Source organism: Penaeus monodon, chromosome 11 (assembly GCF_015228065.2).
Source record: "Penaeus monodon isolate SGIC_2016 chromosome 11, NSTDA_Pmon_1, whole genome shotgun sequence".
In the NCBI taxonomy this organism is placed as follows: Eukaryota; Metazoa; Arthropoda; class Malacostraca; order Decapoda; family Penaeidae; genus Penaeus; species Penaeus monodon.
The window spans coordinates 45,257,359-45,269,858 of record NC_051396.1 but is presented as its reverse complement, the minus strand read 5'-3'; the positions used below and the strand labels follow the sequence as shown (position 1 = coordinate 45,269,858).

At 40.2% G+C, this 12,500-nt stretch overlaps 1 protein-coding gene across 1 annotated transcript in view; it reads left to right on the top strand.

The window, feature by feature from the left end:
* LOC119578982 (BMP-binding endothelial regulator protein-like) overlaps positions 1-11,463 on the top strand; it is a gene marked incomplete in the record, with an annotated part of 108,766 nt that extends 97,303 nt beyond the window's left edge. The window contains 9 exon segments of the mRNA XM_037926672.1: positions 1,764-1,946; positions 3,339-3,715; positions 4,097-4,210; positions 4,539-4,583; positions 6,997-7,128; positions 7,767-7,890; positions 8,185-8,566; positions 9,171-9,304; positions 9,614-11,463. Coding sequence (XP_037782600.1) covers positions 1,764-1,946; positions 3,339-3,715; positions 4,097-4,210; positions 4,539-4,583; positions 6,997-7,128; positions 7,767-7,890; positions 8,185-8,566; positions 9,171-9,304; positions 9,614-9,822 — 1,700 coding nt within the window.
* Positions 11,464-12,500: the final 1,037 nt, after the last annotated feature.

The window sequence follows — 12,500 nt, the reverse complement described above, 5'->3', positions numbered from 1 at the left end:
TCTATATTTCGTGTCCTTCCTCTTTTCGTGGTTCTCCTTTCTGCTTCGTCTTTATCTTCTCCTCTTCCCTTCCTCTCTTCTCTATTTCTTCTCTCCCTTCCTTCTCCTTCTACTTTTTTCTCTCTTTCCCTTTCTTCTCCCCATCTCCTTCCACCTCTTCCCTTTCTTCTCCTTCCCCCTCTCCCTTTTCCTTCTGTTTCTTTTCTCCCCTTTCGTCCTCCATCTTTCTTGTAATTCCTCTTTTTCTCATTCCTTCTCTTTCCTCTTCTTCCATTCCTCTCCCCCTTTTCTCCCCTCACACTTTCCCTCTCTCTCCCTTTCTTTTGCTCCTTCTCCTCTTTTCCGGTCTCTCTTCTCTTTCCTCCTCTCCTCTTTTTTCCTCGACTTTCCTTATCGCCAAGAAACACAACGCACACACACACACACACACACACACACACACACACACACACACACACACACACACACACACACACACACACAAACACACACAGAGAGAGAGAGAGAGAGAGAGAGAGAGAGAGAGAGAGAGAGAGAGAGAGAGAGAGAGAGAGAGAGAGAGAGAGAGAGAATGATGGAGAGAAAGATAAAGAGAAATATATATATATATATATATATATATATATATATATATATATATATATATATATATATATATATATATGAAGAGAGAATGAGTCTAACTACAGACAGACTAACCGATAGACAGACAAACAAAGAAACACAGAGAAAGAGAGAAAATAAAGATGAGGCAAATAACGAAACGCATATTGATAGACAAAGAAAAAAAAAACGTAATTTGTTTCTCATATATTATGTATTTATTTATTTATTTTTACTTTACCTACATTATTTTGTTTATTCTTTTATTTATTTTTTTTTCTTAGCTATTCATCTATGAATTTAGCGGTTATATTAATTTCTTGTCCCACGTAGTTATTCATGGTTTTATTTCTTCCATCTGTTTGTTTACTTATCCATGTATTAAACCTACTATGTTCGATCTGTATGTCGTATCACGAACTATAAACCACGATTTTACCGATACTAATCCCTAATCATTTTCCAGTTATAAAAGGGCCACTTTCACACGACACGACAATCCCAGAAATCGCCAATCCTTTTTTAATGTCTTTCTCACCAAGCAGCTAACCCTAGTCCTGAAGTCGCCAATCCGAAAATCACCAATATTCTAATTGTCATTCTCACCAACTCATCATAATCCTGGTCCTAACAACTAATCCTAAAATCGCCAATCCTTTAAATCTTTCACCAACCAGCCAACCCTAATCCTAGTTCTATCTACTGATCCTAAAATCACCTTACGCGCAATTCTCACCAAACAGCAAGTTAGTACCAATCCTTGAATCCCCAACCACACAAATCACCAATAATTTTCGTGCCGTTCTCACCAGTCACCTAATCCCAATCCTACCAACTAGTCCTTAAAATCTCCAATCTTTGAAGTGCCTATTCGTACCAACAGCGTTTTACCAGTCCTCAAAAATCACTAATCTTTTAAATGCCATTCCCGCCAAACAAGTCTTAATAATCCTGCCAATCGCTAATCCATGAATGGCCAGTCCTACAGATTACCAATCCTTGAATGGCCAATCCTACAAATCGCCAATCCTTGAACCGCCAATCTATAGATCACCTTGACCCCCCTCGCCACAACCTTGCCAATCCCCTAGTTCTACCAATCCCCATTCTCCTATTTCCCCAACCTCCCCTCCACTCACCACGCCCTCTCCCTTCCACAGGCTGTTGGCTGGAAGGTCGGCGAGTTCCTGAAGGTGAAGTCGTGACCTCGAAGATCGACCCTTGCGTGCGTTGCGTGTGTTTTGATGGTAAACTCACGTGTGAGAAGAGGTCCTGCCCGGTCCTCTCCTGCTCCGAGTCTAAGCAGGTCCTGTCTCATGACGGCTGCTGCATGACCTGTAAGGGTGAGTAACTAGAGTGTTCTTAGGATGGAGTACGTGCAGGGTATCCAAGAGGTGTCCTTAAGGGTTCAGGACTTGATGGGGTATTAAAGGGATGTCCTCAAGGCTTCAGGACTTGACAGGGTATTAAGGGGTGTCCTTAAGGCTTCATGACTTGCCGGGGGTAATGCACGGGCTGTCCTTGGGATGAATGACTTGACAGTGTGTGTTTGGGAGCATTGTCGAGGGTGCATGACATGACAGGGGAGTGGGTGGTGTCCTTGGCTTGCATGACTTTCCCAGGTGTGTTAGGTGTCCCCTTAAAGGTGCTTGATGCGGAGTGAATGGGGTGTTCTTAGAATGCACGGTTACAAGGTAGTGAGTGGGGATGTTCTTGGTATGCATGACTTGACAGGATGTGTTAGTGTGTGACCTTAAAGGTATATGACATGGCAAGGTAGTGAGTGGGGTCCTTAAGGTGCACGACTTGCCAAGGTGTGTTAGGATGTGTCTTTAAGGTTACATGCTTTGACAGAGTGAGTGAGGATGTGTACTTAAAGGTACATGACCTGCCAGTGTGAGTGAAGGCATTGGGTGCTGCATAATTTGACAGGATGAGTCCTTGGGTGCATGGTTTGCCCAGATGAGTAATTGGGGGCCCATAGGGTGCATGGTTTATCAGGTTGTATGAGTGAGTGTTGCATTTTTTGGTGCATGGTTGCGTGAGGTGGTGGTACGTGATTTCTGACAGGGTGAGTTGAGTGCTTTAGTGCATGGATGCTGCTGGTCTTGCCAGGGGAAGTGACGAGGTTGTGAGATTTTGTATTTATTTATTTATTTTTAGTGAGTGAGAGAGGTCATGGTGTCGCATGACCAAATAGAGGGAGTGATTGCAGAATTCTTAGTGCTTCATGACTTAATTGAATGAGTGCTTCTGAGTTTCCAATGCTGCATGTATGACCTAATTAGCTGAGTGGTGACTGGGGTGCTGAGCCACAGTGCTGCATACATGACCTAATCAGCCGCGTAGGTGCTGCGCGACCTGCCAGGGTGGGTGAGCGTTGGGTGCTTGATGCTTCCCCTCCGTCGAGCGTGTGTGTGTTACGGCAAGCCAAGGTCAGGCGGCGATCAACAACAAACACGCTGTCAAGCTTGTCCCAAAGAGGAGCTGCCTGGGCTGCACACTTTCTGTCGGGGAGGCAAATACTGCAGGTTTATGTTACGTAAGGGAATAAATAAACAGGACTTGTAATATATATATATATATATATATATATATATATATATATATATATATATATATATATATATAGAGAGAGAGAGAGAGAGAGAGAGAGAGAGAGAGAGAGAGAGCGTGAGAGCAAATGCCTGCCGCAGACACCTGCGGGTATTCCTCACCCGGCTCTTCCCCCGCAGGGACGCGGCCGATGATCACCCCGCCGGGCGGCCGCTGCTTCCTCACCGGCTACCTGTACTTGAGCGGCGCCGAGCGCTCGGTGGACCCCTGCACGACCTGCACGTGCAACAATGGCTATATCACGTGCGAGCGGCGCACGTGCCCGGTGCTCAACTGCTCGCAAGAGTTCCAGGTGATGCACGAGAACGAGTGCTGCCCCTCCTGCAGCGCCGCCGCCCAGCTGGAGAGCGTCTGCCACAAGTTCGGGACCATCTACAAGGACGGCGACACGTGGCAGCTCGACAAGTGCACGTCGTGCTCGTGCGATAACGGCAAGGTCACGTGCCACGTGCTACCCTGCGACTTTTATATGAAGCCGTGCCCACCGGGATATAGGGTAAGTTTGGCTGCGGACTTGCTGGCTGCCCAGGAAAGCGGCTCATTTAGATACCCTTTTTCAGATATAGCGAATCTGTGTTATGTTTAACCCTCAAGGGATTCGTTTCGCATTGAGACCAGAAAATCAAATTTCAACGAATCGAATTATAATTAATCTTAACGTGACAAAAAAAAAAAAAAAAAAAAAAAAATCCACATTTTCAAAACGAATTAAAAATTTCATATAAGAATAATGCTCCTTATACAGTAATAGAGAGACAAACAATTAGACAGACAGACAATTACACAGACAGACAGAGAGATGGACAGATAGCCAAACACACACACAGACAAACAGATCGCCAAACAAACACTCCACTACATACTCCTCCCCCAACAGCGCGTGGAGTTGGACAGCGAGTGTTGCCCAAGGTGCGAGAAAGCTCCTGGCGTCTGCGTTGTTTTCGGCGACCCCCACTACAGGACCTTTGACGGCCTCCTCTTCAACTTCCAGGTCAGTACCTTGTCTCTGAGTCGCAGTAGTGACCTGTTTGCGGTGGCTAATTAGCTTTAAATTAAGAGAAAAGGCAAAAGGATAAGGAAAATGTGTGACAAAATTGGGATAAACTGTAAATGTTTGATGTCATGGTTGAATATACATATACACGTACACTGACATAAACGAACAAACACATGCACATACAAAAAAAAAAAAAAAAAAAAAAAGGAAAAGAGAAAATTCCAATAAACAAGATATAAATAATAATAACAATAATGTTGAAGAAAAAAAAGTAGAATTAATCTATTGTTTATTTCTACTTATGAAACGAAGTTGTTTTCAGTTAACTGTTATCAGAAATACTTGCAACAACCACTACTGTTTGAAGGTTAGTCCCAAAAAGGGCTAACACTTGACCTTAAATCATGATAAAAATTACTGATTACAATCGACATTGCAGAAAAGTAATTAAGATAAACACTAAAGACATGGATTAAACAATGAAAACTGGGGGTATTAATGATTAAATTGTTGATTAGCCAAAGGGGTTGTTATAAGCTAACACTAACAATGCTGTTAGTTAGTAACTGTGTCATTTGCAGTAAAGTGGTATGGACGATACTAACAGTCATGGGGGAATAACTTTTTTTTTTTTTTTTTTTTTTTTTTTTTATCTGTACAGTATTAAAATTTACAATTAACATCGTACTAAATAAAATGGAAGATAATAATAGTGGCAGTCATAATAATCATAATGATAATGCCATTGTTAAAATTGTTAAAATATCAGCTGCAATAACGCTGATAACGATATGATTAATAATTGTAATAATGATAGTGACGATAGAAGTAACAGTGCTAATGACATGACATTAGTACTGCTGCTGCTTATACAACACTGCTACTACAACTACTGTAAATAATGAATAATAATGATAATGCTAATGATGATGGTGATGAGGATGATTAAAATTATAAAAAATATAATAATAATGATAATTAATAATATCGATAATGATAATAATAATAATAGTAATGATAATCATCATTATCATCACTATCATCACGATGATAAATGTCCACTACCACTAACAACAATTACATCTTCAACAACAAAACAAAACAGCAACGATAACTATAAAGATAATAGTAGTATTAGCGATAGTGAAAATTATAATTATTATAATTATTATTATTATGATAATAATAATAATGATAATTGTAGTGAATTTCCCTGGCTTCAGGCGGGTCACCCCGCAGGCTTCCCCGCCGCCTGTTACCCTGACGTTACGTATCTGTATAGAAAATCTACTGACTCCTTCGCCCTGCATGATGACGTGGCTTTGCTGTTTTCCTGTGTGTGTCTGTATTTTTTTTTAAATAAGAATAAACCCGTGATTTTACATTCTCTAACTTACCTTTCCCATTGGTTCGTGATCTACATCTACATCTACACTATTTCTACTGCACGTAACACTACTTTTACACTACTTACCTTATATTCTATACTTACCTTGTCTTATTCTTACCTTTTTACCTTCGACTAATTCACCTTAATTTTGTTTCTCACTCGTTTTTCTCTTTGTGTTTTCCCGGATCCCTTCTTGCACTTTTTCATACTTTCCTTTTTTGATCATTTAATGTGCCCACTTTGTATAGTTTTATGATTCTTTTTATTTTATGTATTTTTAAACTTATTCCAAACTCATTATACACTGTTTAATAAATCAAATGAAATGCATTATGGGTAAAAACCACACCAAGCACGGGAAGCCACCAGTTTAAAAGGTCAAGCCAGGTCGGCCAGAGGGAGAGAGGCTTTTTATCTTGTGTGTAACAGACCGTTGGATTATTAGTTAGCTGACTGGCGCTTCTCGTGCTGTGGCGGGGTGCCTCTGTTGTTCCAACTAAGTGTATGGTGGGTTGTCTTGTGTATGGCTTATGTTCGAAAGATTTGTGCTTAATAAATGTATAATATGGATGCTCATTCTATGTTGCCTTTTTAGTCAGCCAGGGATGTTATTTTATTGCTCTTTTTGTTGTGACTACGGGATCGCTTTCAAATCACCTGAGAGTCATCCCAAAAATACGCCAAACTTACATGGACATTACCTGTAGTTGGGTTACACGCTAACAAACATCTCAAACTCTACGGAGTTTGATTATCCAATACAATAATAATAATAATTACATTAATAATAATAATAATAATAATAATAATAATAATAATATTACCATAATTACCATTATTATTATTATTATTATTATTATTATTATGGTAATTATGGTAATATTATTATTATTATTATTATTATCATTATTATTATTATTATTATTATTAGTAGTAGTAGTAACAATAATAATAATAACAACAGCAATAATAATGATAATAATAATTAAAAATAATAATGATAATGATAACTACTATTAACAATATTAATATTATTCTATCATAGATTTAGATTATCGTTGTAGATTAGTTAGTGAAACGATTACAGTTTTTCTTTTATCAATGCCCAGCAATCAATAAGGTGACGGCAGTGCACAATACAAAATAATACATCCAGAATATATACAATTCAGTAGCATCATAAAAGGTGATAATATGTCATTCTAATTGGAAACAATTCATAGGTACTCTTCCTCACAAAAAAAATCATAAAAAGTATAAAGTGATAATGATATCTAAGTCTAAAACAGTGAAATTTCAGTAAAAGAATCCATTTATTCTACTGCATCTCATTATAACATCATCCTAGATAAAAGCTCATTGCAGAACCAACCAACATCTCTTATTTCAGGGCGCCTGCAAGTACTGGCTGGCCAAGACTTGCAAAGGACAAGATTTCAGCCTCAAAGTGATCAACGACGCAAGGAGGTCGTCTCACTTTTCCTGGACCAAAAGCCTGTCCTTCAAAGTACCCGAAGCGAAGGTAAGTTGATGGTAATGATAACAACAAGGATGCAATAATATTAAGGAAGTTACTGCTGTTTACTATTGTCTATTTTCGGCGTTATTGTAAAAGGACGGACAGAAGTGAAAGCGGTTACTTCGATCAGTTTACTTCTAGGGAAGATGTAGTCGAGACGCATCAAATACCTCTCTCACGCGAAGATATTCAACCTTTTTCAATTTTTTTTCTTTTTTTCTTAAAAAAAAAAACAGGAACCTTTATCTCGACGCTACCAGATAGACAAACATTGCCACGTTTTCCAATAAACCACTTTCCCCAACGCCTTCGTTTACCTTGAAATCGCCCTTTAATTATTACACATGACTGATACAAATTCATCATAATACTGATAAAGTTAAAAAAAAAACTTAGTAGTAGAGGTTGAAGATCGTTACTTCTGTCCATCACTGTACTTTAATTAGGTCGTTGAAAATCTACGGACGATGCTTATTGTTGGGTCTTTTAGGTAGTTAAATTGTTTGTGCGGGAGGGAGGGTTATGTGTATACGGGTGTGTGTATTTATATATGTACGCGTATTTATCCGCGCATATGTTATGATGCGCGTCGGACATTGGACGTAGAACGTTACAAACATTAATCATTATTCCTCCTCCAGGTGACTTTGGGGCAAAACCTTCGCATCAAGATCAACGGGAAGAAAGTGAAGCCGCCCTACATGATGCCAGGCGTCCTCCACCTCACCCTCGAGGGCCAGGCCGTGTCCATCACCACGCCCGGAGGTGAGCTGAGCCCTGCCAGTCTGTTTATCTAGATATTGTGTGTATATATGTGTATATATATATATATATATATATATATATATATATATATATATATATATATATAAACATGGATATATATACATATATATATATATACATATGTATAAATATGTATATATATATATATATATAAACATGGATATATATATGTGTGTGTGTGTAAAAACATTATATATATGTATATATATATATATATATATATATATATATATATATATGGCCAATGCCCTAAGACCCCCCCCCCCCTCTCAGGCATCAAGGTGCTGTGGGACGGCGGGAGTTACGTGGAGGTGGAGGTGCCCGTGTCGATGCAAGGCCGCACCTGCGGCCTCTGCGGGAACTTCAACGGCAACGCCACCGACGACCTCACCACCAAGGACGGACGCCCGGTGGCCACGGCGGACCTGATGGCCTTGTCGTGGGCCACGGGCAGGGCCAGGGTCTGCTCGCGAAGGATGAAGGCCCAGCAGGACGCGCAGGCCAAGAGGAACGAGGCGCAGAGTCTGGGCACGACCCGGCCCCAGCGCCTCACGTGCCCCGTGTCGCGCTCCAAGGCCCTCGCGCGCTGCAGCATCCTCAACTCCACCACGTTCCAGGCCTGCCACGCCACCAACGCCGTCCACAAGTACTGCGAGTAAGGCTTCCACCCTCAGCTGGCTTTGTTTATTTTCTTTTATTATTATTATTGTTGTTGTTATCATTATTACTAGTAGTATCATTATTATTGTTGTTGTTGCTTTATTGTCATTGTTATTATTATTTATACTACCATTAGTTTTGTTCACGTATCATTATCTTCGTTATAAAATAATTTGCAGTAGTGCAGAGTAGAGTCTCATAACTGGATCCAAACGATGCTTAATTCTTATCGAAATATACCAAGACCCACACACAAGAGCATATTCATTATTATCATTATAAAATCATTGGCAATAATGCAGAGTAGAATCCCGGAACTCATTATCCTGATCGACAAGACCCTTAGGGCACAGCGTCATCATCATTATTATTATTATAAATCCCGTAACTCATTACCCTGATCGACAAGGCCCTTAGGGCACAGCGTCATCATTATTATTATTATAAAATGTCATAATTCTTTATCTATATGGACAAGACACACAGGCCACAGCATCGTCATTATTACCATTACAAAATCCCATATCGAGACATATAACACCGAACCCACAGTCCACAGCGCAACTTCGTATTTGTCAACCTGGCCTCTTCCCTCACAGGTCCTGCATTCTGGACATGTGCGAGTGCAGGGCCTCCCGAAGGTGTGAGTGTGACACCCTGCAGGCGTACGCGCGAGTGTGCCAGCGCCTAGGGACGCCCGTGCTCGATTGGAGGAACCAAAGCAAGTGTGGAGGTGAGTGGTCATTGTTATTATTGTCGATATCATTGTTATTATTTATGTAAATAAGGAGTCGTCTCGCGGAAGTGGCTCGCTTCCCACTTTCTTTGTTTTTTTTTTTCTAATTGAAGATCTCTGTTTTATCTGTTTGTCCGTTTGGCTATGACCGTCTCTCTCTCTCTCTCTCTCTCTCTCTCTCTCTCTCTCTCTCTCTCTCTCTCTCTCTCTCTCTCTCTCTCTCTCTCTCTCTCTCATAGTACCAGTGCATGTGATGTAGTTCAAATTCCTCCTCCCATCTGACCCCGTACCTTCCCCCCCCCCCAGGCCTGGAGTGCCCCCGCGGAGCCGAGTACATGGAGTGCGCACCCCCCTGCCGTGCCACCTGCAGGAACCCGACGCCGAACCCCAACTGCTACAAGCTCAAGTGCCGCGCGGGATGCTACTGCCCGCCGCCGTCCGTGCTGCACCGGGGCGCCTGCATCCCCGTGGAGGAGTGCCCCAAGAGAGGGAAAAAGCGCCACAGGAACCGCTGAGGGAACGCACGGGGCCTGGCTGAGGACGGCGCCGCGGGGATGTCGGGCCTCCCCATCCTGGTCAGCTGCTGGGGCGCCGAGGCCTCCTCTGCCGGCGGCGCTGGCGGCGGCGAGGCCCCGTGCTCGGCGGCCCGGGAGCCAGGCCCGCCCCAGCGAGCGGTGATGTTGGCGGTGGTCGGGTCGCAGCTGCTGGCGATCTTGACGCAGCATGAACTCGCATGACAGGGGCTCTCGGCTCGGCGTGTAGTGTTTAGGAGCGCCCTCGAGCCAAACGCCAGTGCTGAGAAAAAAAGAGAATGCGAAAGTGTGTATACTGAAAATAACGATAAGACGAAGGGTGAGAAGTAGCTGGACCGTTGCAGTTGTCGCCAGGGGAGGGGAACAGAGGGGCAGCCAGACCCAGGAAAGCGCTGGTGGTGAACGACGATCTCAATAATTCTTAGTTTTGTGTTTGATGGATAAATGTTCGTGAATCTGTCTCTCTGTTCATGATAGGCGCTGGCGGCACTCTCAGTGATCGGCCATGAGCCATTTTGTACCATTGTCACTGCCAGGTTTAAGCACTCTTGCACGCGCGACGTGTGTTGCAAAATGCCTAATGCATTGCCTTTTGCCTGCAGTGCGAACAAAGGCAGCGAACTGATGCGCTTTTATTACGTTATGTTCTTAGTCCTGTGCGTCTCACCAAGTCACATTAGGCGGTTGCAATGCAATTCAGGGAAGGGAAATATACAGTGTAAAGCAAGCGTTGTCTTCGCCACGGTATCGAGAAGTGTGGATCAAGAATGACTTCGGAGGATCAGCTAATCATCGAGACCAAAGGACCTGAAGGGTCATTGGTTTTACATGTTGCGGAACTGTCGTTGACAAAGTGAATGCATGGTATTTATTTATCTCGGAAGGCGATGGTTGATTGAGAAATGGTCGGGACAAAACAAACAACCAGGTCTTTGAAAATAATACGAATATTTTAATTAAAAAATACAGCGATAGTTTTTTTTTTCTAGCATTATTAGCCAGTCTCAGCTGACCTACAAAAGTTTAAAAAACCTTGTCTTCTGGCAATGGTTGTTCAAATTCAACTGAATTACGTTGTTCACAGGTTGTTTCATTAGGTGCCAGTGACAGAACAAAGAAGTTGTGATGAAAAAACAAACAATCGTGTTATGCGTAGAATCCTTTATAGTATTTTTTTTTATTTGTTTGTTTGTTAAGAAAGGCTATTGTTCTTGTCACTGGAAGAGGCAGAAGCAGGAAAGCAGCTACGTGAAGGAGGGAATGAGGGAAGGGGCTGTTTGAAGGACGAGGTAGGAAAGTCCCCTGGTACAGTAGTTTGGAGGTATAACTTAAGCTTTCGTGAACTCAATTTTTTTTCCCAATTACCAAAACACTCTTATCACTCTTGTTCTCTTACGAAATAGTTCCTCATTTTTTCGTTATTTGTATTGTGGAATAGTGTTATTTTTTGTTTACCCGATTCCCTTTTTATATAAAAACTACAAAGCATAATCATTGTTTAATTATTTGATTTTTCTTTAGAGTAACGAGTCAGTTGATCCATAAATAACCATATTAGTATTGGTGCTTTTAGACCAAACATATTTAAAGGGAAATACAGGCGGGTTAAAAAAAAAAAAAAAATCCCACATTTCTGTTGCTGTATCTCAATTTTTTTTTCTTTTTTTATAACTGTTTAATTAATAAAGTACCAAAGATATTCTTGTAACTGTCAAAATAATACACTCTTTTACTGTATGCATGCGTGTATATGAATATAAATATATATATAAAAACACAAAAAATTACGTAATAACTTCTGTTCAGTCACGAGTGTATTATAGGTGATTGTAGAATAGAAAAAAGAAAGAAAGAAAGAGAGAAGGAAGAGGAAAACAAAAGACAATCGCTTGTTCTTGCTTAGTGGTGCTTTGGGTGAGGTTGTAGTTTAAAATTATTCTTTATTTTTAGGATATTTATTCGTGGAGGATCAGCAGCTGTGTCTGTTGAGCGAAATTAGATACATAAAACGTGCCATTATGTGTAAGAAGTGAGGAAAAAACAACCGGAACGTTTACTCTCTATGTATATATATATATATACATATATATATATATATATATATGTATATATATATATATATATATATGTATATATATGTATATATATGATATATATATATATATATTAGTATATATTATATATATGTTAATATGTATATATATGTATATATATATATATTGGAGATATATATATATATGTATATATATATATATATAAATGTATAATATATATATATATATATATATAATATATATATGCAATGTGTTGAAGTAGACGAATATGTGATAAAGGAATAGAGAAGAAAAGATATAAAAAGAAAATACAGAAAAAAAAAAAAATAATAATTATGATAGAAAATGAAATTTTGAGAAAAGGAAAAAAGGAGAAAGAGGAAATACCGAAAGATAGAGAAGATTAGAAAAAAGAAGAGGAAAAAAAGGCGGAAGGAGAGAAGGAAAACAATGGAGAAGGAAAATGGAGAAAATGAGAAGAATAATGTGCATTGATTGAAAAATATGAAGGGAAATTTAAAGAGAAAGAGACGAAGAAAAAAGTTGAGAAAAAGAGTGAAAGTGAGAAAGGGATAAGAAATTTTACGATAAAAAAAAAGATAGAGG